We start from the raw sequence: 27,671 nt of genomic DNA, 5'->3' as shown, positions 1-27,671 counted from the left end.
TGACAAACTATAGGTTAACCGATGGGTTGTTAAGCCGCTAAACAACACATCACTTCAGATCACTTCACAGGTTGCTCAACAACCTATGAGAGAACCAATCATGGGTTGCTGAGTAAAAGTGGAAGAGGCAGTGAGGCATGTGTTATTAAAATCATGGGATGTCATGGTTAGTGCTTTCAGGTATTTACAAAAGTAACTCTTACTCAATAGTGGTCTGGTCCAACACTCCTGTAACCGGGATGCCATAAAACTGCTGCATAGTGGTGACTGCAGACTGCATAACTTTTCCTGAGTGCAGAGCAGACATTCGTGTGTCAGAAGGAAGCAGATAACCATAAGTTTTTAACCAGCTCTGAAAAATAAGATAAAACAAAGCCAAATTTACAACATGATTTGACAGTATAACTTAGAATTTATTTATTACATTTCTATACCACCCAATAGTTGAAGCTCTCTGGGCAAAGGTTACCATAGCATGGATAACTGTAGCTAAGCTATCACAACAATTAAAACCATAACATGATAAAAATAATAATATATTACATTATAAAAATTTAAAACTACCAAAATAAAACCTAGCAGCAGCACAATGCTTTAAAATACAGTAACTGATTTAAAACAACAGAAACTGAAAGATTAAAATGCCTGGGAAAATAACATGGTCTTCACCTGGCGCTGAAAAGAGCAGAACGCAGATTCCAGGGAAGCCTCTCTGGGGAGCTCATTCCACAACCAGGGGGCCACAACAGAAAAGGCCTTTTTCTTAGTAGCCACCCACATCACTTCCTTTGGCAAGGCCTCTCAGAGAAGGACCACTGAAGATGATCTTAGGGTTGAGCAGGTATATGTAGGAGAGGATCTTTCAAGTAACTTGGCACCAAGCCATTCAGAGCTTTGAATGTTAATACCAGGACTTTGAATGGGGTCTGGAAATAGATATGCAGCCAGTGCAGGTAGAAAAGTACTGGCATTATATGATCACACTGGCCAGTTCCCATTAACAGTCCCACTGCCTATAGTTAAGCTATCTATGTCCAGATAAGGACAATGCTGGATCCAAGATCACCCCCAAATTACAAAACTGATTCTTTAGCGGGAGCTCAACCCTTTCCAAAACAGTCTGAACATCACTTAGCTGGGCAGGTGAACCACCCACTAACATTACCTCCATTTTGTTTGGATTGAGTCTCAATTTATTTGTCCTGATCCAGTCCATTACCCTGCCCAGGCACTGATTCAGAACAGCCACTGCCTCACCTAGATTTGATGAAAATGAGAGGTAGAGCTGGGTGTCATCCACATTTTGATGACCCGTCAGCCCACACCTGTGGGTAACCTCCCCTAATGGTTTCATGTAGATGTTGAACAGCATGGGGGATAGAATAGAGTCCTGTGGAACTGCACAACATATAATAGCTCCTGATGCACAGAGCAATAATCCACCAGCATTACCTCCTGGAATCGGCCATCCAAGTTGTTAACATCTTCTGGCAGAAGGTTAGTTTTTTTCAGGAGTGGCATAATTATCAACCCCTTTCTCAAGGAGGAATTTACAACCTTCTGGACTCCTGTTAGATTTATTATTTAAAGAATGATATACATTATTAGTTTAAAGGTAAATTCTGAGCTAACACAGTTTGCTTCATATTTTGTACTTATTAATTTTACTTGATTTATCTGAACACGTGGGAAATAATAGCAATAAGCAGTGCTGGCCAGCTAACTTCCCAAAGGTGGTTGAATTACCATCTGTGGGCAAATTTAGATCCTTTGTCTGCCCACAGAACATTAATGTACAGATCTCAATTTTAACTGATGTGCTTATTTTTAAGCATATGCCAAATCGTTTGTGCCACACACAAAGGTTTATCACATTTTGTGATACCACAAGGGTTTCACACACTTGTTTACTGCCACACATGAAATGTATGAAACCACTTAGGAGGGCATCAGAAGTGCTGAAAGCACATAAGTTTCCCTCAGGCCTATTGATACCTTCCTCATGTGTGGGTCCTGTCAGTTTGGCTACAGCGGACCAGCACTGCTGTTAGCATATAGGCCTCTACAGGGAATTTGTAAGTGTAATGTTCTAGTTGTTAGATAAATAGCTCAGATTAAAAATTGAAATTAGATAGAAAAAAGTGTTAGTTCTGCCTCAAAGGCAAGTAACAAAACAACCTTAACTGGTGTTGCTACCTATGCATCCCATACTAGGCTTCACCAGCATAATGCACTTGGAGATTGCAAATTCTGATAGTAAAGTGTTTGCAGGTCTGTCAAGTTTTGAGCAGAGATCACAAGTTAAATAAATTGAACATATTTTCAACTGATTACTGAAGTCAAAGGCTATGACATCCACAAATGCAGATCTAATGTTTAAATATAACTATTTTTTACACAAAATAGTCTAGAATCACATTTTTAAAATAGCATGCTTAGTCCCTGTCATATCTTTTTCACGCGAAGCAACTCCGTGCAGGAGGCGGGGGGAGCCTGAGCTGAACCATGGCATGGTGAGATGGGGGATTTAACCCTCTCCACACTGTGTTGTTTGCCTGCTAAAAATCCCTCCAAAGCTGTTTTCCCACCAAAATCCCCCCAGAGCTGTTATTTCCATCCCCTGACTCCCAAAGGTGATATTTGCTGTAATATTCCTTCAATTGTATTTGCAATTTCCTTTTATTTTTATTTAGGGTTGTATCTAATTAATTCCTCCCACCAATACAATGGCTTTCATCAGTGGAACAGGGTGATTCTCCCTGCCCTCTGCATTCCTTTGTGCAACCTCAGAATATGCCCCAGAGGATTGGAGTACTCTCTAAAGGAGATGGGGGGGGTCTTCAGGGGGCAGGAGAGGAGGAAAAAGTCCTGTTGCACAAGCAGATGCCCACTCACACAATTACTACACTGTAACAATCAGTGGTGTCTGAGGCATTAGCTGGTACTTGCCCCCCCCCCCACCAGGTGGGAAATAAATCCATAGCCAAAATTCCCTTTGCTCAGGAGTTAAGTAAAAAGAGGGTTGGTAGCAGATGTTAGTGGGAGTATTGCAGGCTGTCCATAACCTAAAGGCAGCTGGGTATTCTCCACAGATCAGTCCCTCCACGTCTCCCCACCCCACCCTGCTTGTTACTCCCGTAGCTAAGGATTTTAGAGAACTGAGAATTATGCCCATTGTTTTGGTAAGCAGAAGGTCCCTTTTCAATCCATTCAGTTTAGAACTTAGTCAGACCTCTCAGAAATGTTTAGTCATCCTCCCTACACAGAGCTGAAAATATTATCTCTTCCCCTCAAGGCACTTCAGCACTTTCTCCAACTCTGCAAACCAGCAAACTATTACATATTTAAGCTAGAAAGGGGCTGCTGGGGACATTTAGACATTTAAAAGTAAAGAAAACTGGAAAAGGTTATTTTATTAGTCTTTAAATGGCCATGTAGTATACTAGATAGTGCTGCAGCCAAATAAAATTAAGGGTGCTTCCAGATTACTGTGCTATTGCACTGCCTCATTCACAAAATGTTATGGGGGCTCCAGCCAATGTCATGTTCACTTTGTAGCCTTTCTGTATTTTCTCAATAGTTCTGTCTTTTTTCTTACTAGAAAAATCTGTTAAGGAAGAAAAGACAGTGTAGATGCACAATATCTTTGGATTATTAGTGCTAGGAGTCCTCGGTCTGGAAGCATCCTAGATATGTTTGACAGAAAACAGTCACAGTTGCCCTTTTGGAGAGAAGATAGAAAGTACTGGACCCTTCCAACTTCAGAATTTAAGAAATGGAATCCAAAACCTAACAGTGCATTTCTTACAGCAGTTCCTGAACCACAGGCAAATGTTTCTCATTCCCAAAAGGGCAATTTAGTTCTTGTTTTAACACTGCCACTGTAGGAATCCAACAGGCTTACTAGTATATTTTAACTCAACATCTGAAGCATGCTTTTTCCATGGTTTATACATTTTTTTCTATAAGGTAAGAAAAACCCATTTATGAGTTTAATTTCCAGATAGAAGGCATTTGCACATCCAAAGCTTGACACTACAACCACAAAGCCAATTTTCTTCTAGACACTTTTAATGTGATACGCTCCTCAGAACAGGGAAATTAAAATATTATGATGCATCAGTTTCTATCATTGAAATGATTGAAACATAGGAGAATGTATTCAAATGAAACGTGAAATATGGAAATTGAAAACTATAGAATTTTATTTATTTATTTATTTATTACATTTTTATACCGCCCAATAGCCGAAGCTCTCTGGGCGGTTCACAAAAATTAAAACCATCATAAAAACAACCAACAAGTTAAAAACACAAATACAAAATACAATATAAAAAGCACAAAAAGCACAACCAGGATAAAACCACGCAGCAAAATTGATATAAGGTTAAAATACAGAGTTAAAACAGTATAATTTAAATTTAAGTTAAAATTAAGTGTTAAAATACTGAGTGAATAAAAAGAATGTTAAGCATCCCTATGGAAGAAGGTGCCGAAAAAGTAAACTAGTGTATATGGGTAATCTTAGGGTGCTTCTAGATGAGGTTTTTATGATGTAATTGCCCTGCCCTATTCACAGAATTTTACAGGGGCCCCCAGACAACATCATCTTTTGTTCGTAATCCTCTCACATTTTCCTACCACTTCTTCAGTTCCTTTTCTTTCCACAAAAACATCTGTTTAGGAGAAGACCGTAGTTGCACAATATCTTTTGACCAGTAGGGCTAGGAGCTCTCCATCTGGAAGCATCCTCATTAGTTTAAATCTTTCTAGTTTCAATTTCCAGACAGCGAAATTTCAATGCCTTTGTCAGCTATATTAAACAATTTTCAGTTATTTCCATACATAATTGAATGGAGGGGACAAGAACTCATTTAACTTAGATTAAAAGGGGGAAGGGGGATAGCTGGCATCTTTGATCTGTCTTGAACTCCATAAATAATGTCTAATATCTGAAGTATGCTGTTTAAAGCTGAAGATATCAGGGGGAGCCTTTATTCCAGGAACATTAGTAACAACAACAACAACAACACAATTCTACATTCTTTTCCCTATTTAGTAGCTATTTCATATTGTCAGCTGTTTGGGGACAATATTATTATTTACTAAAGGCAGATCAAGTTTGATGGGCACGGGAAGGGTGAGTTCCACATCTTTCCCGCAGCTTGAACTGGGAGTTGGCCATGTTTGACAGGACTTATTTGCTGTTACCTCTGCCAATTATCTTGCTCATGCTAGAATATGATGAAAAATGGCTGAGAGAGATGTCGCATTATCAGTGCATATGGTGCTTGAGCAAAGGAGAGAAAACAAATCTAAAGCATGACATTTGGGAGAGAGCAAAGGCATAGAAGGGATGGGAGAGACAAGGATAACATGGGACAAATGTGAACATGTGCAGTACTGCAGTGGGTGCTTCTTTGACTGCCTGATTACTGATTGCTTTCCAAGTTATAAGCTTATATCAAGAAGGATATCGTATATATTCAGGACATTAATACAGGAATTCCAAATCAAAATGAATGATCTTATAGCACAGGAGCCAAATCAGACTCAATTGCAAAACGCAAACACTTGTTTACTGGAGTCTTTGGTGAACAGTCAAAAACATTCAAATTACTGCATGCACTTTAGATTAACATTAGATAACACTATGATAGAAATTAGCCAGCCTAACAGTGTCCTAATTAATCATCTCTCTGTGTCTGAATATACACAGACAAATTATATTTCCTAAAGGTAAAGAAGGAACATAATTTTGGCAACACCAAGCTTCAAACACAAGTTGCTTGGGGTGGTGGTGGTGGAAGGACACTTTTTAGTAGTTTCTTCAAAGACGGGAGAATTCATATTAATATTATCTAAATTTTTACTATGAAAAATCTTGAAGTCAACAGAATTAAAGACACTATTCAATGTTTTTGAAGATGCATGTAGGGCCACAACAAAAATGCCAGAATTGGTAAGGATAGCTTCAAGATTAGTCAGCATCATTGTGATTATGTCGAACTGTTGCAGTTATTTATTTACCTCTTTAAAACAGAACCTGTCAGATTGATTCCTAAGAATCAAGGGATTATTTAAACATGATCACCACATCATTACGTAGCTAAAATTAGAAACTGTACGATAGTAAACATTAAGCATAAACTAAAAATCTATAGAGACATCTTTCAACAGAGGAAGGATATTATTATAGTAATAATAATAGCTGAGATCCAAAGAACCACACAGACGGTTCCACATGTTGCTCAAACAGAAGCACAAACCCCATGCCACACTGCAAACTGTTTCAAAGAGAGACACTTTTGAAAAGCAACTGTGGCATGGAAGGGAGGTCTACTGTTTAGAGGGAGGGAATTAAAATTCCGTTAGGCATGGCCAAGTTCTTAGGAGCACTTCAAACAATTCTTTAGATCCTGAGCAAGAAGCAGCAGCAATTATACAGCATATTTCAAAGTACTTCACAAATGTTATACTAGTGACATTTCAAGATCTTTGTAAGGTGTATTAATATTATCAATTAAACAATACAGAAGGCAGCAGTTGGAATTGGCAAAATAGAATAATGCTAACGAGCACACAGTTATGTTCTGGTTAGCGTTATTCTATTGTGTTAATATTATCACCATATTGCAGGTGGGGCTGAGAGGATTGTGACTAAGGAGTTTGTAGCAGACATGAAATTTGACTCAGGGTTTCCTAGTTCACTGCTCAGATGTAGATCAAAGTATTAAAATCACCATAAGAAGCAAGTCCCAAGACGTTTCTTTCAGAAGCAGTCCCTTATGCTTCTAAACCTATATTGCTAAATGCTCTTTCCAATGTTTTTCCCTCCAAATAATTTACAGACAAAAGAATTGACCAGCAGTTTGAACAGGGCATCCACTACTGGTTTGCAACAATTTCCGTTTTATAGATATTAATAATGAAAATATAATGTAAGAAAATGTCAACTATGGGTCACCAACCAATACCTTCACTGATTTCTAGATTACATGACTCAAATTACAAACAAATCAATCCTTATATTGCCTCAGCAGACAACCTCTTTGATAAGAATATATTGACTGCTGTGCCAGCATAATGTCATAAAACAGGATATGAGGCTGACATTGCAGACAGGCATGTCAATGCAAATAATCAGCCAGTCTACAAAACTCATCCTCATCTAGAATGGCATACCTAAATCCCCACTTGCCTTGTAGGAAGAATTATACTGCATTTTTTGTTGTTGGACAAGGTCTTCCTGCTATTGTCACACACAAAAACTTGGGTTATATCCAATGTTAGTCTAACTTAAGCCCCATTCATTTCAATGGCTCTACTCTAAGTAGTACTAATATTGGATACAAGTGTTAGTAGGGAGTGAAGAACACTACAATCAACAAACCTCTAAAAATGTAAAACCTACTGTTACTTTAGAGGAACTGTTCACACATCTGTCCTAAGGACCAATGCAAAAATATATGCATGTTAAATGTGTTCTCTGCCTTTTGGATTATGTGCCTTTTTCAACATTTTGCATGAAACTCTAATCAAGATATCAACTGAGGAATTAATAGGATTTATGCAAACAGTAGAAAACTATAGTCCTTTATAACTAGTCATCCACTTCCAACATGAAATGACATCTCCTGGTACTCAGAACACCAAATATATATTTTTTTAAATCAGCAAGACCTTTTAGAGCAACTTCAAGGCTATCTGCCGAGTGATGAAAATGCTCCATGCTACTTAATTTTATCCCAATACATTCTATGCAACTTGCATTCATTGGCCTGTTGCTCCAATCTACAAAGCGTTGCCTCACTACTTAACTTAATACAAGGAAAAGCACCAAGAACTAATTACAGCTATGACAGCATTTAATGTATCTATAGAGTTTCATCATATGGGGGGAAATCACATTTCCTTACTGTTGCTTCTCTGGCCACGCATTTGTCCCTCATTACTTCCTCTTTCGAAAGAGGAAATAAACAATTTGCACACGGCCCATTCAGTGGGCTGTTTTGATCGTGCTGCTTCTCCTGCACACAACGGGAGACAATGGCACGTTCCGTTTTTAAAACAAAGTCGGATTTTTGGGGGTCTATTTTGCAATAGAAAAACGAACAGGAGGAGCGGGAGGCACGTAGGAGGCAGACGTCATTGTCTAAAGGACATGCACACATCCTAAGTGGGCAGTAGAAATTGTGCAATAAAACGCTCATCTGATGAACCTCATACTGTTAATTAATACAGGAACATGTAGTGCTTCCAGAAAGAGGGCACCTAACACTACTAATCAGAAAGTGTTGTATAACTATTCCATCTTTTTCTCCTTAACGAATGTTCTTCAGTAAAAGAAAAGACAGAAGAAATGGTGGGAAAACATGGGAGGATTACAAGTTACGTTGTCTGGACCCTCGTAAAATTCTGTGACTAAGGCAGACAATGGTGTGATGAAAAACTATTCTCCATATAACAATAAAGCTGAGAAGAAACCTGTAAAACAATAATGCACAGAAGCAATGAAACCAGTTTAAAATGCCTGGGCAAAGAAAAATGACCTGGTACTGAAAGGATTGCAAAGTTGGCACCAGTCAAACTTCCCTAGGGAGGATTTTCCAAAACGAGGACACCACCACAGAAAAGGCCCTCTGCTATGAACAAGTATAATGGACATAATTTATAGTACTTGGAGAAGGAACACATCTAAAAATCTTAATACAACACACTATCAGTATAGTATGGGAGGAAGTATTCCTTCAGGTATTTGGGTCCCAAGCCAAATATCTGAAAAAATCTTTCCTTTAAGTCTTTAAAGGAACACACCAGAACCTTGAATTGGGCTCAGAAAGAAATAGGCAGCCAATATAATTAAGTGTTTGTGTAATATGACTCCACTGAGTAAACTAGCCAGAATTATAGCAGCCAAATTCTGCACTAATTGAAGCTTCTAGCCATCTTCAATAGCAGCTCCACAAATAATGCATTACAGTAAACCAAGTGGGAGAGTACCAGACTATAGATCACGATACCCAAACTATCCCTATCCAGGAAAGGCTATAGTTGGTGAACCAGATGAAGTAGGTAAAAGGTACTCTGTACGACTGAGCCACTTGGGCTTCCACTAACAATGCCGGATCAAGGACCACCCCCAATCCATGTACCTGTTCTTTCAGGAAAAGTGCAAACCTGCCCACAATAGGATCAATATTAATCAACCATTACGAAGACTAAAAAAATTAAACCATGCCTAATACTGCAAAAATGAGAAATTTGCAAGAACTTACATCTTAATTGGTACCCATTCTACTCTCACTTGAAGCCCATCAGTCAATACATATATACGACATCTTCTCTAACTAATGACATTCTTAGACCCTCTCTACTGAAGGCTACCAGTTACTGAAAATGCAGTGGGTTCACATCAAGCCATTATTAACTAACTAATGAAGTTTCAACATTTAAATCAATGTGCACCAAAGTAGACATTTTTATGGTTTTTATAATAAGAACTTCACTCTTTCCCCCACTTATCCTGATTCTTCCCACCATCCTGGATATGAAGTTCTTCTGGGAAATGTTTCCTGAAGTGCATTTGCTTTTCCTTTCTGTTGCTTGTGTGGCTGATGTTTTCCAGTGTTTTACTTACAAGGCTATACTTCCACCACAACACAAAGGAGGATGAGGCTATGCCTGATCATGGGTAAAACCTTAGTAAAGAAAGGTTCTACATGTTCACAAACTGGAATAGAATTCAGTGCTCCAAAGCCTACTGTTCATCCAAATATTTTTTCTAGTAAACACTTCAATAACATACTAGCAAATTATGTCAGTTCATTTTATTAGTATTTGAATTAAAGTGATAATTATATCTGCTCCTAGAGTTGAAATGGCTAAAACACAAAAGGTTCAGAGTTTGAACAAGGGCATCATTCATTTTTTTATAAGAGTACCACAAGACACACTTTCTGGATTAATATACCTAAAACAATCACTCTACCATGCAAGCTCAAAATAGCACCTAGAAGAACATACCTAGTTTTTCAGTGAAAAATGTAAGTTACTCTATTGTTATGATTCCCTTTATGTGTATTACATATTTTATTTTCTCCTCCTTTTTGATTTTTTCTCCTCCTATCCTATACTCCAGATATCATAAATACTTATTTTTAGATTTGTGTGAGCGTATTTATTGCATAATATCTAATTCTCAAGTTACTAGTAAAGAAAGAAGTAGTTAATCTATTGTTCATTCGCACTAGGAATTTTACAATGCTCCCTTCTGTTTGCAACTAAAGCAGAACCTTCTGTCAATAACTGAAACATAAGAACATAAGAAGAAGAGCCATGCTGGATCAGACCAAAGGTCCATCTAGTCCCTTATTATGATGGTTTTTGTTTATTAAAATTTGTATTATTAACAACACATATCTTCAAGTCATTCAAAAGTTGCAGCTGTTATTTTCATGATGGTTTTTGTTGATTAAAGGTGTTACCATTACAAATCTTCAAGTCATAAAAAGTTGCATCTGGTAGCACTTTCATCATGTTTTTTGTTTATTAAAACTGTTACCACTGGGAGATGTCCCACACAATACTACAAAAGTGTGTAAAAAGAACAATTAAAGGGTATGATTACAGACCACTATCAAGAACACCACAAACAATTCTTACACCGCACGACAATTAAAATTAAAATTCATCCTTTTTCTGTGGGTGCACTGCTTGCCGTAAAAGAACTATACATCCATTCGATGATTGATATATTAGCAGGTCATTCCATAGAAAATTCTAAACGCAGCCTTAGGGATATAAAGGAAACAATCTTTTCAAACTCCCCCAGTAGAGGATGGCTCATCCTCCTCGACAGAAGAGGGAATGATGTGCCCATCTCCATTAGATCAGGGCACCCTAATTCACCTTTTCGATTCCCCCAGAACACCCTAGCTTGCTCCATGACATTCCCCCTGACCCCCAGAATCGCCGTCCATTATTCCCTGCAGGCAGATAACTCAGCCCCTTCCCTCTTCTGCTTTTGGGAGGGTGCAGACCCCAAACTAGCCAGCCTGGATTTATCCAGACTGGTGGTACCCAAACAAATATTCCACATCCTTCTCCCACCCTCCATAGGGATACCTACTCCTTCCTCTAAGGGTGAGGGAGGGTGGGAGAGACCCAACCAATACCAACAAGGCACCGGGGACACTACGACCTGCCCCACCTTAATTTAATTTAAGATAACGCCATGTCAGGAGGAGAAGGGGAGGGGGGTGCCCACCTCAACCAGCTCCTCCCTGCCAACCAGACAGGAGAAGGCTAATTGGTATGGCTCCCTCTCCCATCACCACCAGGGGTGACTCAACCTACCCTCCCTTCGGCCGAGTCGCCCAGCAGGCTCGTGGGCAGTTGGCGCGACCAGGCTGAGACCGGGGCTGGGAGTGGGGGCGACGCCTGGCAGGGCTTTGCCCCCCTGAGGATGGAAAAGCGGCGCTCCGGGCGGCCCTCTGCTCCGCTTATTTGTCCCTCACAGCACCCACCAAGGCTGGCGGCTCGCCGCTCCCCATCCCTACCGGGCCAACGCTGGTGTCCCCAGAAGCGCAGAGCAGGGCGCTGAGGAGGGGCAGCAGGCGGCGGCACCCCCAGGCTGGAGCTCCGCGGCATCCCCGCTGCCTCCGCTCCATAGCGGGGCCCATCCCTGCACCTGCTCAGGCAGGGAGAGCAGGGCCTGGCCGACCGCGCATGCGCCTCGGCCAGAGAGGTGGGATGGGGATGCGATGCAATTCAACCCCATTCAATTCCTTGAGGTAATAAAGAAACAAATAAAAAACGTGGCCACCTTCCCTAGCCTCTTTCTTGCCGCGTGGCTGGAAGGTTTTAGTTCCAGGTCTGCCCGAGGTTCCCGTTGGTTGAGCTTTTCATGTTAGAACACGTGTGTGGCAAACACGGTTATAAGAGAGCGTCGCTTAAGGGAGGGGGTGAGTGAAGGGTTTGGTGGTGGTGGTAACTGGGGTAGTAAAGGCGATCCCCAAAAGGCTGAGGGGCTCAGCAAGACCTCAGCTCCGACAGCAGAAAGCAACAGAACCTGCTGTTTTGAGTATGTTAAAAGTTAGATGACTTGACTGCAGATGGTCAAGAAACCATATACAAGCTTCTGATAAGAGTTCCACAAGACACACTTTCTGCATTAATCAATCTGAAATAATCACTACGCTTTGGTCGGTTATATATCCACGCAAACTCAAATTACACCCCAATCCAAGTTTATTCAAAAGAAAGCCCCTGTGTTTAACAGGGCTTACTTCTCAGTTAAGTTTGCTTTAGAGAGCAGCCTTACAATACCTTCCTTAACTCATGAACGCGTTTCAAAAGTGGGGAGGATTAACTTTCTATTGCGTGGAACTACATAATCATAAGCCCCTCCCCCGCGCTTTGATGGTCCAGATTTGCACCTCATATACCAGGAAATGAGAAGCTAGGACTAATCTAGGTTCCGATAAATATTTTGGTTCTAGAGACAGAATTCCAAATAAGTCTGTTCCTCTGACATGGAGCGTCTAATAAAAAGTTTGAGCTTTTTGTAACTATGCATGGTTTCTCACTCAACAGCATCCTGGGGAAACAAGGTTGTTCGACCAATAACTTGGTTGAGGCATATGAGCTTGTTAGGTTTCTGTAGATGTAATGGGCATTCATAAATAATTTATTTTGCTGGAAAGTGTAGGAGGGTCCTGAAGCAGTTTTTTTTGGGGGGGGGGTTAGCACAACAAAGAAACCTTTGACTATATCATGGGTACACCAAACATCTATGACATTGACAAACACACCATTAGAGATCTATGAAAGCTACACCTTACCTTAGGAGATTCACTAAAGTCAAAGCTTGACCATCTTCCTCTCATGTTGAAAGGGAGCAGGGAAATGATTTTCACAATTCTTCCTTGCTGCAGCATGTCATGAAAAGCTGCTCTGGAGGAATGGGAAACCCTTTGCAGCAGTTTGAGAGACAATGCAGGGGACTGCAGGAGGAATTGCCAAAGATCTCATCCCTGCCCCATTCCTCCAGCAGGGTGTTTGTTGAATCCTGGTGCCTTACATGAATTGAAGGAGCCCTTTTGTTCACAGAATGGCCAATCTGGATCCAACCCTATGATTGTTAGAGGTGTGTATATGTTTTAAGAAACCTGAAATCAGACGCACAAAAATGGTTTTTGGTGGTGGTGAGGACATTTTCCCAAAGCCATTTATTATATATTGTGGGCTACATAAAACACAGAACATACTTGCTCATGATTGGGGTGTGGGGAGCTTGGAAGTGTGACAATGTATGCCCTAAGGAATAAGAACCCAAACCAAAGTTGTTTTTAAACCAATTATTATAACTTTAGCTGCTCTAACCTGACAACTGTTGTTTTTCTATCCTTGAACTGTTGTTTTTCTATCCTTGAATACAAACTACAACATCAAATGTCTTGGATGTATTTTCATTGTGGGGTTACATAATCAGTTTTCTGCATACATTAGAAAAGAACCTTGCTATTTAGATAACTTTCTAGAAGTACAACCAGGGGAAATATTTGAACCTATTGCAAGTAATCCTATGAATCCAATGCCCACTTTGGTCACACTCCTGGGCTTGTCCTGACTGCAAGAGAAAGCGTATATCCAGTTTATGGAAGTAGATCAAGCACAAAACAACCCAATCCATCACCTATATCAGAGCTGGATAACCATACCAGGGTAAGGGCTGGATGGACCCCATCCCCGGAGTCCTTTGTCAGCTGGATGTCAGGATGCCCCTGCCCACAGTAGCAACCAATGTAAACTACCCATGGCTGGGCTTGAAGTGCTCCATCTGTTGGTGGCTCACTGCACACACAAGGAAGCTGAGCTGTACCTGCTGGAGGGTTTCACCCAGGGTATTTTTATCCTCTACATGTGGTGCAGGACATTTTTTGTTTTTTATATTTCTTTTCTAGACACACACATCTCCCTCTTGAGCATCATGCTTTTGAAAATCCCAAAGGCATATGAGATAACTCACTACTTATCATAACCTAGGTGGAGGAACCCGAGTCTATGACGCCATCAATGATGCATCCATTTTATAAAGAGGTCTAGTTAACAGCATGCAACACCACTGTCCTTATGGCAAAATACAATATTCTATTTCCCCAATTGCTGCCACTATTACTGACTTTGGGGTGTTAAGTTGTAGGGGCAATTCTTCTTTGACAAGGTCATGTCAATGGGTCATTTAGTTACTTGCATAGCTTTCAAATAGTTTAGCAGCTTCTTTGAGCACGCAAAGATGGTTTGGGGTAGGTGGGTAGGTGTCAGCTAATTTCTCCCTTTTTCCTAATGTAAACACAGTGCCTTCTAACACATATGCCACATTCCAAAGTCAGATAACACCAAAGACATTTATTCATCTTAATGAACCTTACATTACACAAAGATTGACTGAAGCCAATGACAGAAAATATTACTTGATATCAATGCAACCCGACCAAAGGTGATATGGTCCCAACAAGGTAGATGCACTGGAACAATGCAAATGAAAGTTAACGTGCCATAAAAAAAGGGGCTCCAATTGTCTGGTTGGGATATAGAGCTTGGCCAGGACCATTTGTATAATATCTAAGTTGCCTAGCTCAGTGAGAGGATCTTGGCTGGTCTTCTTCATTACACAACTGCCATAATGAAAAACATAAGATGAACAAAACAAACAAACAAAATCAGGGTTGCAGGTAGGGGGCTGCCTGAATGGTGGCGAGTTGTTGCTGGATTTAAAGTAACCCCACACTTTCTCTGCTACAGATTGGCGGTGGCTAATCCCGATGCAGAGAAAGCATGGGATTTCTGGCAGCATTCAGCTTGCTGGGCCCGCCCCCCGCCCTGGTGGATGTTGAACAATCAGGTTGCCATCCACCTGGGAATGCCTTTCCCACAATGCTGCAGGGAGATTAAACAGCGGATGCGCCGTATTCACCTCACTCTGGCAAAAAAGTCAGAGTGAGTCCCTGACTTTTTAAACTCACAGCTTCGTTTCATTTCTATACTGCCCAATAGCTGAAGCTCTCCAGGCAGTTCTCAAAGGAGGCTTAAATTATTGAGACCCTTGGAATAGTTATATGTTGCTTAATGGAATATGCAATTCCACTGCTAAATAATATGAATATTCCCTACCACTATATATCTAGCATTTGTGTTTTGGTCAATAAGAATTGCCTTTACAATAATAAAATGGAAGAAGTAGTATACCCATACACATGGGAAGAGCCTTCAACAGAGATCCTGATAAGTGTTATTTGGAACTAGAACTTACTTCCAAGAATGGATATTTACAATCAAGGCATTAAAAAAATCACAAGGTTAGAAGGGTTCAGAAGATTATGCAGATCCAAATCTCACAGATTAATCCAGACACTGCAGGCCACATTTTTGCCACATCCAGAATGGAGGCACAAACAAGTTACACAATAAGGAGCAAGTGGAGAAAATCACTCTGGATCATACAAGGTTACCTCTCTGGGTAAACTCAAAGAACTTGCATACAGGCTAATTATGAGAACTACCAGTACAGATGTTGAATGATACTTCTATTCTTATTATGAAATTGGAGCAGTGTGTGTGACAGCTCCAACTATCACTTTAAAATGTATCATCACTGACTCACCTGGAGATTCAGAGGCAAAGAACTGCATGTGCTAGGGAAAATCCATTATCTACACTGCATCAGGATACTTCATTATTAGAAAATTGTCTGCGGACTTGTCAATAATACAGAGTCAGCACTACACACCAGTTTTAAGTATGAGTTTTGCTAAAATAACGTCTTTAGCTAGATAATATGCAAAATCTCAAACATAGTTTGGAAAAAAAAGTAACTTGGCAACAAAACATCAGCTCAATATTACTAAAGTGGAAAGACTTACATTTTAAATGGGATTCATGAATAGAAAGTATAACTACTGAGGTTAATGGTAATTGAGAAGTATAATTAACCATTTTACAGGCTTGTTATTACACAAACCAATCCTGTTGATTTATACCTCCCCTTCCTAATGATTGAAAGTTTCAAAATTAGATTATACAGGCACAGGATACATCTGATTAGTTCTATTTGTCCTTAAAATATGTACTAAGTCAAATGGCCTATCATTCATCCAAAATAGGTTTCCCACCCCTGGTCTAGAAGATTAAACCTGATGACCCCAACTAAAAACTCCTTACAAGAGCCCTGGCAACTGCTACAGCACTGCAACCACAGACCTAAATTCAGATGTTCAGAACATAAATATTACCTAAAATACTTAAATCTTTTTTATACTATCCTGTATGTTTTCTAAAAACTGGTAAACATAAATAGATCAGTAAAAAAAATATGAAATGTTACTCAGAATTCTTTCATTAAAAGTTTTATATAAAACTCAAAATGTGCATATTACTTTACCAACAGACGTGATCCCATAAAGGGTATCACCTCACCTAATTTCTCTCATTCTCTGGAACCACCATGTTAACTGCATGAATCTAGAGATCAAATAAAAGGGTAGTGTGCTGCACTCACATGGAAATGTTTTGTTCTTTTTACAATGTTCTGATTCTAATGGTTACATGTCAGAGTTCCATGGGTTATTTCTCCAATCTGACATACCTATCCATGCCTCTGTTATTAAAACCTAAATTGAAGTTTTTATTAATCCCCCAAATGTGCCCTTTTAGTTAACAGAAATAGCTATTTTATTCAGATAATTAAAAAAGACAGCACAAAGAGTACAGAAGAAGCCACACAAGAAAAACCTCAGCATTTCAACTATAACCTTTTGTTTGGAAATGTTTAAATTACTATTGATAGATTTTTTAAAAAAAACTCTGGTAGACAGACATCTTTAATTCTACCAGTTTCTATGTGAATCTTCCAAGCTACACTGAGAACTTAACTGTGGAAAATGTCAGGAAATAATGTTCCCTAATTAGAAAGAGAAGATGCTGAAGATTTCTGAAGTACTTCACATTCCAGAATGCATTTATATTTCTTTGTCACCGTAATTTCTAGGAAAATTATTAAATCTAACTATAAACAGACATACACCAAAAGGGACAACAACTTATTTTTTTGAAGAGAGTCTTTGGCAACATCTTCTTAGAGAAGTTGGGAAAAGAAGAATATTATCTGTTAAGCGAATATATGCTAGGTGCACCTTGACAAAAGATGCTCCATGTAGTGACTTGTTACACTGCCAGAGAATAACACCACCATTTCGGCTGCTCCACTGCATTCATTGTTACCTGAAAACATCCACAGCAGGCAGTGAGAGTTCTTTTCATCTTCTGACACAATTTTCCTGATTACTAAGAATTATGGCAGGCAGCAGAAGGGTACAGATGGGAAAATGAAGCAAATTTGTATACTGTGATAAAACCATCTTGTGGTGGTGCAAATTTAGCGATGGCATTTTCAGTGGCAACAAATCAAAGAGGCATTACTAATATTCATCAATAACTATGCAAACATTTCCTTGCTTGATTAATCAAGCTTGATTATTAGTAACTGCCATGTGCCCGGGAGATGCCTTATCATCTCTCCTTGCATCCTGACATCTGATTGAGGTTCAAATCTATCTTTAGAAAGACAAAGCCACAAAGTACTGCCACATATTCAAAGGTTTCTATGCTTTATAAGGCCATTTTTACCAAATTAGCACTGAATGAAAATAAAGATTAGAGATAAACTGATGATAGGAAAATTGCAGTCTCTTGAAGAAAAAGTGCAAGAAATGGAACCGGAAATCTCAGATATCTGAGCCAAGCTCAGCACATTGCTTGTCCGATATGTGATTTGCTAATGATTCTATGATGTCAAGTAGGAGAGGCTGACTGAGGGACCGAAGATTTGGCAACTTGGAAACCTTCAAGGGGAAAAAAGAGAAAAAAGTCTAGTTATCACAATGATTCCAGCCATATGTGAAACAAACACAATAATAAAATACATGTATACTACAGGCACCATTATATTCTAATAGTATAATATGTCATGTTTCAGTTATAATGTGGGAAAATGAGAACAGTTGCCCTGTTTGCACAGTCTATTTAAAAAAGCAAAACAATCTAAAATTATGATGAGAGCACTTGAACAAGATTGGAAATGACTACCCTTCATGTTCACTGTACCCCATTTGTACAAGAAAATTGTGTGTTATACTAGTTCCAACCCAAGAACTGTTTTTTTTTTAAAAATAACGTTTAATGTATTCAAAAAAGGTACATGTAAGAACACTATAGGAACATAGGAAGCTGCTGTATACCGAGCCATGCCCTTGGTCCACCTTGTCCAATACTGTTGACAGTGATTGGCAATGGGTCTCCTGGGTTTCAGGTAGGTTTCTTTCCTAGTCCTACCTGGAGAAGCTGGGGATTGAATCTGGGATTTTCTGCATACCAAGCATCTGCTCTAACACTGAGCTCTGCCCCCACCCTTACATTATGAACTGGGTACTAGCATATGCCTATGTATACCAGTTGCTGGGGAATATGAGCAGGAGGATGCTGTTGCACTCATGTCCTGCTTGTGGGCTTCCTGCAGGCAGCTGGTTGGCCACCATGTGAACAGAATGCTGAACTAGATGGACCTTGGTCTGCGTGGCTGTTCTTATGTTCATAACTAAAAGAATGGTTAAGTTTTCAAAAAGCACAAAATGCACACTTGGAGCCGACATACAGCTCCCATTTTTTTCTTTTTAGATTAAGCATCCTTCCAGTGTTTTTAAAATATATACCCCACGCCCAAACACACTTCTAGAAGAAATCTTGAAATTGGGTCACCTGAGACCAGAGTTTCAAAGAGCACTGCACTCACAGAAGTGAACATGAATATCTTCTGAAACTCTGACCTTATTTTAATCACTCTTTTGAAATTCTGAGAATGTACTAGACTGTACATTCTTAAGTGAAGCAGAAAAGAAACCATATTCCTTTATTCCAAAAGCAAAAATGAAAATTGCAGCATCAAAAGCATGCTGCTTTTTAGTTTATATCATTCTCTAATGTTTCTTCCTAAAACTACAGGGGTAGGTATAAGCAATAAAACATTCTGCATCTCTCACAGAAATCACAAGAAATGACCTCTTGCCTATTAAGTATCACTAGTTCCATCCACTAAGTTATGCATCAAGTAAAAATAAAGCTTTTCACTATATATAGCTTTTTTACTCATATATAAAAATTCTAGTGCAGGCTTTACAGGTCACTGAAAAGGGAACAATAGCATTATCAAAGGATATCAGAGCAGTGCTGTTAACTTTAGTGGAAGTATCAGAGTGTAAGCTCCAGAAAAATCATGTATTAATCATTTTATACTAAGCGATTTATACTGCTGCTGATTTTATCCTGGTTGTGCTTTTATTTTATATCATGTTTTTATATGGTTTGTTTTATACTTTGAATGGTTTTAATTTTTGTGAACCACCCAGGGAGCTTCGGCTATTGGGCGGTATAAAAATGCAATAATAAATAAATAAATAGAACTATTATACTTTGATTAAGCTTTTGTACAGACCCAAAAGGCTTTATCAAAATCAGTGTTTTATTTCTTTGGTTAAGCAAAATTGGTCTAAGCTTGAAACAGAAACCTAACAAAACATATTTTACTTATCATCACACAAGCAGGTTGAGTGATGGGGAGAGGAGAACTGATCACTAAAATTTCCCATTCATCTCTCCTAGGTCTAATCAACCTTCAACTATGTGAAGTGTTGGATTCTGAAATTTATTTTATGAGATTCTTCAAATGTCAAAAAAAAAAAAAGAATTAAAATTATGGCTTTTAACAGATTTTAAAAATATTAACACTTAATTTCATAACATTATAAAATGTAGATCATTTAAAAACAATGGGCCGGGATCCAAGGAACTAGAATAAAAACAGGACTCACAGTGGATCCCAGCTATAGTGCAAGGTTGGATTCCTCCTGTATTTATAACTTAGATGACAGATGTACACATCCAAGAAAATTATCCTCTGATAATTTCTTATTTATTTATTTATTTATTGCATTTCTATACCGCCCAATAGCCGGAGCTCTCTTAAAATGGACTGGGTATGTTTATCCATTCATTTTTAAAGCAGGCCTTTTAAAACTGCAAATCAGGTTTGGGACTGGAGGGACAGTTTCTTGGTGACATTACAAACATCAGCCAATCATGCACATCAGCCTTGCAGAACCATGCCCACCACCACCGAGAACTCAATTCTGGAAAAGAATATTTGGATTTAACACAGTAAGAGAACTTTAATCCATCCTATTGCTGTTAAATGTTATGTCTTTCTTCATCCTTATTAGGCTAACAAAACACATGGCTAAAGCCTCCTTGGATGCTCAGAACTAGTTTCATAGTTCTTCGGATCTTATTCAACAATATAAAAGAATTTGATGTCATGAAAACAGTACTACCAAAATTGCAGCACACCTATTTCCTTTGAACAAAATCTGAGATTCTATTTACACTCATTGCTAGAAAGAACATTATATGCTAAATAACTAATGCTACACACAGAAATAAGGTAGAAATGAGCAGTTAATAAAAAAGGTAAGAAGCATTGAAATACTGTTTAAAAGATAACCACAGACTTATACAAAGTGTATCATTAACTATATATTTTGTCAATATTAAAGGCACATTATAAAAGCATAGCACACAGTCCAAAGGGAGGAACAAGAATGAAATGGAGGACTACCTTAAGTTGCTTTCAACCATGGCAGTGAAAGGGGACAGCAGATGCCCAGAACCCCAGAAAACATCCAACCAACCTTGGTGAATTGGTGAACAATGATATGCAGGCAGTGTCTCTTCATGTCCAAAGCCTGGGTCTTGTCAGCTGCCTCTAAAATCTGAAACAAAGCATTTTTACTGTGTAAACATAATTAAATTTATATCCCAACATTCTGCAAAAAAAAAAAAAATGGAGCACAAGCTGGCCATATATTTTATATGCTTAAATATAGGAGAACAGGCTTTACGAAAGATTGTCTTTTTGGTTTGAGGCAGCAAACTGCATGGAACAAGATACTGATTGTGCACTGTCTTTGGGGACAGTTCCTAGTTTCAGGACATTATGTCAGGTCTAGAATGTTGGGGAAGTGTAAGGGCCTGGCCCTTTCATAGGGCCATTTCACACTATGGGCCATTCAGATGTAATTGCAAGCCATTGTTTGATGTTACAAGAATTACCCTGCATGTGCCTCAGGCTCATGTGCTCTCTTCTCCTCCTTGCCTTTCCCTGTTCCCCTTGTCTACTTAGATTCAAAGGTTCCAACTATGGCTTGCTGTTTCTCTCAAACCTGGCAAACGATGATTTGCAATCTGAGTTTGCACAAACCATAGTTTGCTACATTTGGACAAAACAGCCATTTATAGTTTGCTTCAAAGCAAAACTGGGAGTTCCTAATCCTGACATGTGAGGGGAGGAGGGCGAGGGAACAAGTGAGCTGTTTTTAGATTTATACCTCTCAGCATGTTTTAAGTGTTACACCTAAACATATATAGTGAATGGCTCAGTTTAAATGTTATGCCAAACAATAGCATTGCTGGGAATGAGCCGCAGTGAGCCCTGGGTTTGTGTACTCCCCCGTCCAAGACTGAATGGAAACTTCCACTTTCAGTCATATCCAAACTTGGGAAATCGGTTTATTGTAACTGCCTTTCTTAGTAGGGAATTTGTAAAGAGAATTGCAGGGAGTTAGCCACAACTATATATTTCAGTAGTAGTTCATCAGGGAGCCACTTTTTTCCAAAGTAAAGGTGCAATTCTATGGGTTGTGCCCTGGTGAGATGGAAGCCTCCAAACCCAGAGGCTTCTGTGTATCCAATGACCTGCTGGGCTGAAGCTGGCAGGGCAGGAGGAGCAGTGGAGGTGATCTTTGCCTCCCCATCCTCCGAACGTTGCATTTTTTGCTAGCTGAGCTTTTTTTGCCCATCTAGCAACGGCGCTTCAGAGGAGGAGGGAAGGCATCTGAAGGGGTCTCAGGATAGCTTGAATCCTGGCCTCTCTGGTCTCCCCACGTCCACACTCCCTTTCCCCCCTTCTCCAAGGATAATTCTCTGACCTTGGAGGCCAGCTGGCGTGATTCTTTCCTCACTGGCTGCAAGGGGTCAGGGGAGGGGGAATCGTATCTTTGACTCCTCCTTCCGAAGTTGGAGTGCTGTCTCCAACCTTCGAGGGAACAATTCCCACTATCCTATTGTCCCTCAGACAATGTCTAGGGGCCAGAGGTATGCTCCCTGAGAGAACAGGTATTCTTTATCATACTACTTGATTTAGAAAAAATCAGGTATATCAGAAGAACTTAAGTGCAGTTTTCTATAGGAAGGAATGTATTTAATTCTCTCTAGGCTGTGGCCATAATGTTTATCTGGGAATGTGAATTGACCTTACAAACCTTCAAGGAAAATTTCTGGGCTTTTTATTATTTCCCATAGAAAAAAATATGTTGGGGACTAATTATAATTAATTCCAAACTGATTAGATGGTAACAATTACCTGGAGCACATTTTCCACAGTAACATTCATTTCCAGGTTTTGCTTACAATATGCTTGAAGTCGGTTATTGTAGAATCCATAATAATAAGGAGCAGCAAAGAGGTAGCTAAAAAAAAGCTAGTTAAAGAGAATTCATGTTTCAAATTGTAAGGAACAAAGGTACCATAAACCTAAATGGAATGGCAATAAGGACAAACAGAGATCTGACCTCTGCCTGCATTCTCTCTAATGTGTTATTGTTATAATTACAGCTGGCTGACTTCTTGAAAATTGTCTTTGGCTTGGGGCCATGTATAGCGCTGCCACTTCAACCATGCTATATATGCAGCAACTGTTACCAGATTGTCTGTGAACTCAAACATTCTGGAAAGAGACAGCGTAAGCAAAACAAAAAATCTAGAACTGGTGCCCTTGAAGAAGGTAAGTTCTTAGGGTGAACTACAAGACAATATTGGATCTTAAATAGTATATCTGTCTGTTTGCCTGGGGAGCTTTTGCTACAATTGAGCTAATGAAGACCAGTGGGCTAGATCCAGACTTGCCTCTACAAATAAAAGGGCTCCTTCGGTTTGCAGAGGGGCCTGGAATTTAGTGGAGGTTTTCTGCTGGAGGAAGGAAGGGCAGTGATTTTCACCCTGCAACCCCCACTGCCACCTCCCATACTGCTCTGGAGGGTCATCTAACCCTCTGGATTTTGGGGGGGTTCAGGGGACTGCAGCAGGCAAGGCGAATCAGCTAAAGTTGCTGCCCCAGCCCCACTCACTTCCTCTAGGGTGAGCCGAGTTCTACTGAATGCATCTATTCCAGAAACTGCACAAACAGGCAGGAAAAGGTGCCTCGGGAAAATCATCCCACATGGGAGTGTTAACACCCAAAGTAGGCATCCTATGAGACTCCAGTCTTAACTGTGTTGGCAACTAGTTGAGAGGAAACAGAACTCATCAATTTTTCGGTTAATGCTAACAAAATATTATGTCTGTTAAGTAATGGGTAGAGCAATCGAATATGTGTCCAAGGAACACTCTGAACTTCCTATGCTCTGCTGGCAGATGCCCGACAGAGCAGGAAGAACAACAGAGACGATCTTCACCTCTCCATCCTCCTTTCACCTGGTTTTCCACTAGACACACTTTTGAACACATCTAATGGGAGTCACAGGGACATGGGCAAGGATGGAATCTGGGAGGCTTTAGGATCCTGTGGATTCCTTTCCTGTCCCCTCCCCTCCCCTCCCCACTCACTTCCCTCTTATTTGTGTCCCCACTCGGGGTTCAAACCTCAGGTGAGGAAGCTACCACAGTGCTTTCTGTGGTGGCTGCAAGGGGTGGGGAAATATCTCTGTTCAGATTTCCTCTCCTGAGGTTGTTGGAGTACCTATAGCCTTGGGTAGGAACTCTGCAATATCCTATGGTCCCTGGAACACTTTCCCAGGGACCATAGGATTGGTCTCTTAATGTAATGTTTCTGCTTGGATACACAGAGATAGCTCTCCTCTGTACCTCCTATTACAGACTTCAAGCTTAATTAAAACTTTATTAATTATTATTATTAACAATATTTATACACCGCTCAATTATCTAACACAGATTCCAGAACGGTGAACATAGGTATAAACAGTAAAAGAAAAAAGATTAAAAAAGCAAATTAAAATTGTTCAATTTAAAAACAGAGGAACCAGAAAAACAGTGACTAGTCAGTTGAGGAAGGCTTCTCGAACAGAGTTGTTTTCAGGAGGCACTGGAAGCATCCTAGTGTTGGTGCCTGCCTGACCTCCAGGGGCAGAGAGTTCCACAGAGAAGGGGCCACTACACTAAAGTCTCTTCTCCTGGTGGATTACAATTGGGCCACAGGTCCATATGAAACTACCAGGAGCATGCCCTCCGATGACCTCAGTGATTGGGCAGGTTGGTAAGGGAGAAGGCTCTCTCTAAGGTATCCTGGTCCCAAGTTGTTTAGGGCTTTGTACACTAGTACCAAAACCTTAAACCTGACCTGGTAGCCAGTGCAATTCCCTCAGCAAAGGAGTTAAATGCTGAAAAGAGGCAGCTTCTGAGAACAGCCAAGCTGCTGCGTTCTGCACTAGGTCCAGCTTCCGGAGCAGTCTTAAGGCAGCCCCACATAGAGTGCATTGCAGTAATCCAGTCTTGAGCTTACTAATACCCGTAACCACTGTGGTCAAGCTATCACTGTCCACAAGAGGCTGTAGTTGGCAAGCCAGCTGAAGCTGGTAAAAGGCACTCCAAGCGTCTGCAGCCACTTGGGCCTCCAACGACAATGATGGATTTAGGAGTACCCCCAAACTACGAACCTGATCTTCCAGAGGGAGTGCAACCTCATCCAGAACAGGCAATGAGCCTATTTACCAGACTCAGGAACCACTCGCCCACAGGGCTTCCGTCTTGCCAGGATTCAGCTTCAGTTTATTGGCCCTTATCCAGCCCATTACTGAGTTTAGGCACTGATCTAGGACTTCCACAGCCTCTCCTGATTCAGATGTCACAGGGAGATAGAGCTGTGTGTCATCAGCGTACTGACGGCATTTTGCTCCAAATCTCCTAATGACCAGCCCAAAAAGTTTCATATAGATGTTAAACAACATTGGGGACAAGATGGTGCCATGTGGTACCCCATAGCTTAATTGCCAAGGGACCAAGAAATTATTACCCAATGTTACTATCTGAAAATGACCCGGTAGGTAGGACCGGAACCACCATAACTCAGTGTTTCCAACGCCCATCCCACGGAGTCGATTGAGGAGGATACCGTGGTCGATGGTATCAAAAGCCAATGAGAGATCGAGCAGAATTAGCAGGGTTGCACGCACCCTGTCTCTCTCTCTATAAAGGTCATCTATCAGAGCAACCAAGGCTGATTCAGTTCTGTAACCCAGATTGAAACAGGTCTAGATAATCAGTGTCCTCCAAGAGTGCCTGCAATTGTTCTGCCACAACCCTCTCTAATACCTTCCCTAAGAAAGGGGTATTTGCAACTGGTCGATTGTTATCTAATACCATTGGGTCCAGAGTGGGCTTCTTCAGAGTGGATGGCAGGGACCACCCTTTCCTGTAGAGAAGCATTCACCATACCTTAGACCCCACCCAGACAACCCCCTTCAGCTAGCTTTTATTAGCCAGGAGGGGCAAGGATCAAGAGGGCATGTAGTCAGTCGCATTGCTGGAAGTACCTTGTCAACATCATCAGGCAGCAGCAGCTGGAACTGAACCCACAAAATTGGGCAGTTGGTGGTATCAGACACCTCAACAGGAATAGTGCTAATATCAGCATCAAGTTTGCTGCAGAGACAAGTGATTTTGTCCTCAAAGTGAGATGCAAAAAGGTCACAGTGGGTCCTTGAGGTAACCAGGGCTCCATTCTCTGTGGAGAATGTTAACAACGCCCAGACCACTTGAAAGAACTCTGCTGAACAGCTACTTGAGGACGCAATGGAGGCAGCAAAGTAAACCTTCTTTGCTGCTCACACAATAGACCCGAATATGTGCTCTAGAGCACGCTAGCTGACATCCAGCCAGTTTCACACAAAGGATATACAATATATTCATTACCAAAGAATTATTGGCTCACCTAAGTATGATTTTGTATGCTTTTACCTGAGAAAAATTAACTGGAAATACTACAACTCTGTTAGGTACATTTTTGCATGGGTATAAAATTAAATATCAAACTTAGAATCATAGAATAGCAGAGTTGGAAGGGGCCTACAAGGCCATCGAGTCCAACCCCCTGCTCAATGCAGGAATCCACCCTAAAGCATCCCTGACAGATACTTGTCCATTGATTTGATTTAACGTATCAAATCAGATAAAGGATACAGGGAATCTTCAGGAGGCATGTTCACTTCACCATAATAAATATATCTTAGCATGGACTCAAATGCTTGCTTGCTTGGAACCATCTCACCAATTGAAATGTTAACTTGCCCATCTTCTGGCATAAAAGAACGAAACATGGCTTCAAAGTAACTGGAAGGGGGGAAATGCAAACATGGCGATGTAAGAAGAAACAGTGTCAGATATAATAATCAGCTGGGGAGCTGGGGTTGTCCAGCAAGTAAAAAGAGGACAGCAGGTGGGTGGGGGCATTTCTAAATATCTTTTAAACAAAGTTTCTCAAAATGTAGCATTTTACAAAGCATTTTCAGAACAAATTTAACATATGCAGCTATTACCCAACATTTCTACATTAACTCCTTATCAAACTGATTTTATTATACATTCCTTAGGATGCAAAGTTACTTTTGTATTTCTCATTTCACACAACTCAATAGTTGCACTATTCCCTCTATCAAAACAGTTGCATCAAAAGTGGTAGTTAAAGTATGGTAACATTAATTATGGCACCCTGCAGGGATCTTTAACTGTTTTGGGTCAGTGGGCACATTTGGAATGTTGAGAGAGTGTTGTGGGCCCTCACAAAATGGCTGCTATCATGGGCGTGGCTTGTCAGAAAAATACTTGTTTTGTAGAAGCCAAACTGGTGAAACTAAATGAAAAGTAAGTTTCCCCAAAAGCTAATGAACAAGGCAGAGGTTTGGCCTGAGCTCCAACACACAAAACCAATCTTTTGAAGCCACATTTTTCTGCTCCAGCACTAATCCAATAGAAAGCAAATGGTCAGAGATGTGGGGTCCAGACGCATTCTTGGAAATAAAGAAGGTGCTGGAGGCTGACACTTGACTTTGCAGCACGCCAGAATTGTGTAATTGAAATATATTTTAAAAGATAAAGTCCAGGAGGGAAGAGAGCCTGGCAGGCACCAAGAACCCCACTCTTAAATATTGTAGTAGTAAAGTATTATCTTCCTTAGGGACTGTTTGACATTACTCTCTATGTCCCAATGCATGTTGAGATCAGGAGCTGTTTGGGGCTCAGAGACATCATCCTAACCCCCTCACTGCATATAAAAGCAAACTGGAAAGAATCGTGGCCATTTTGACATGGGGTCATATCGAATTAGCTAATGATGCTATACTAGTGTAAACCAACATTTGCACAATGTAATTAGTGCTTGCTAAGGCAATGGGGAAAAGTGGCAATGAGATAACAATTTCTTGGTTTTGTGTCTCTGGCTTTGCAAGTATGGTTAATTCTTGATTTACATTTCCAGTTCTTATATGTTTGGA

At 40.2% G+C, this 27,671-nt stretch overlaps 2 protein-coding genes across 3 annotated transcripts in view; both read right to left on the bottom strand.

The window, feature by feature from the left end:
* MMP24 (matrix metallopeptidase 24) overlaps positions 1–11,692 on the bottom strand; it is a 35,456-nt gene extending 23,764 nt beyond the window's left edge. The window contains exons 1-2 of the mRNA XM_063119817.1: positions 11,562–11,692; positions 204–352 (exon numbers count right to left, since the gene is read on the bottom strand). Coding sequence (XP_062975887.1) covers positions 204–352; positions 11,562–11,684 — 272 coding nt within the window. The 5' untranslated portion in view covers positions 11,685–11,692. The remainder of the gene's footprint in view (positions 1–203; positions 353–11,561) is intronic.
* Positions 11,693–14,392: 2,700 nt separating this feature from the next.
* LZTR1 (leucine zipper like post translational regulator 1) overlaps positions 14,393–27,671 on the bottom strand; it is a 33,758-nt gene continuing 20,479 nt past the window's right edge. For both annotated transcript variants that reach the window (XM_063144504.1, XM_063144512.1), the window contains 4 exons: positions 26,362–26,511; positions 22,532–22,637; positions 20,802–20,882; positions 14,393–17,903 (listed from right to left, as the gene is read on the bottom strand). In XM_063144504.1, coding sequence (XP_063000574.1) covers positions 17,787–17,903; positions 20,802–20,882; positions 22,532–22,637; positions 26,362–26,511 — 454 coding nt within the window. In that variant the 3' untranslated portion in view covers positions 14,393–17,786. The remainder of the gene's footprint in view (positions 17,904–20,801; positions 20,883–22,531; positions 22,638–26,361; positions 26,512–27,671) is intronic.

The sequence above is a fragment of the Elgaria multicarinata genome, chromosome 1, assembly GCF_023053635.1.
Source record: "Elgaria multicarinata webbii isolate HBS135686 ecotype San Diego chromosome 1, rElgMul1.1.pri, whole genome shotgun sequence".
NCBI lineage: Eukaryota > Metazoa > Chordata > Lepidosauria > Squamata > Anguidae > Elgaria > Elgaria multicarinata.
The sequence above is the reverse complement of the archived record's forward strand: the minus strand, read 5'-3'. Positions and strand labels throughout refer to the sequence as shown.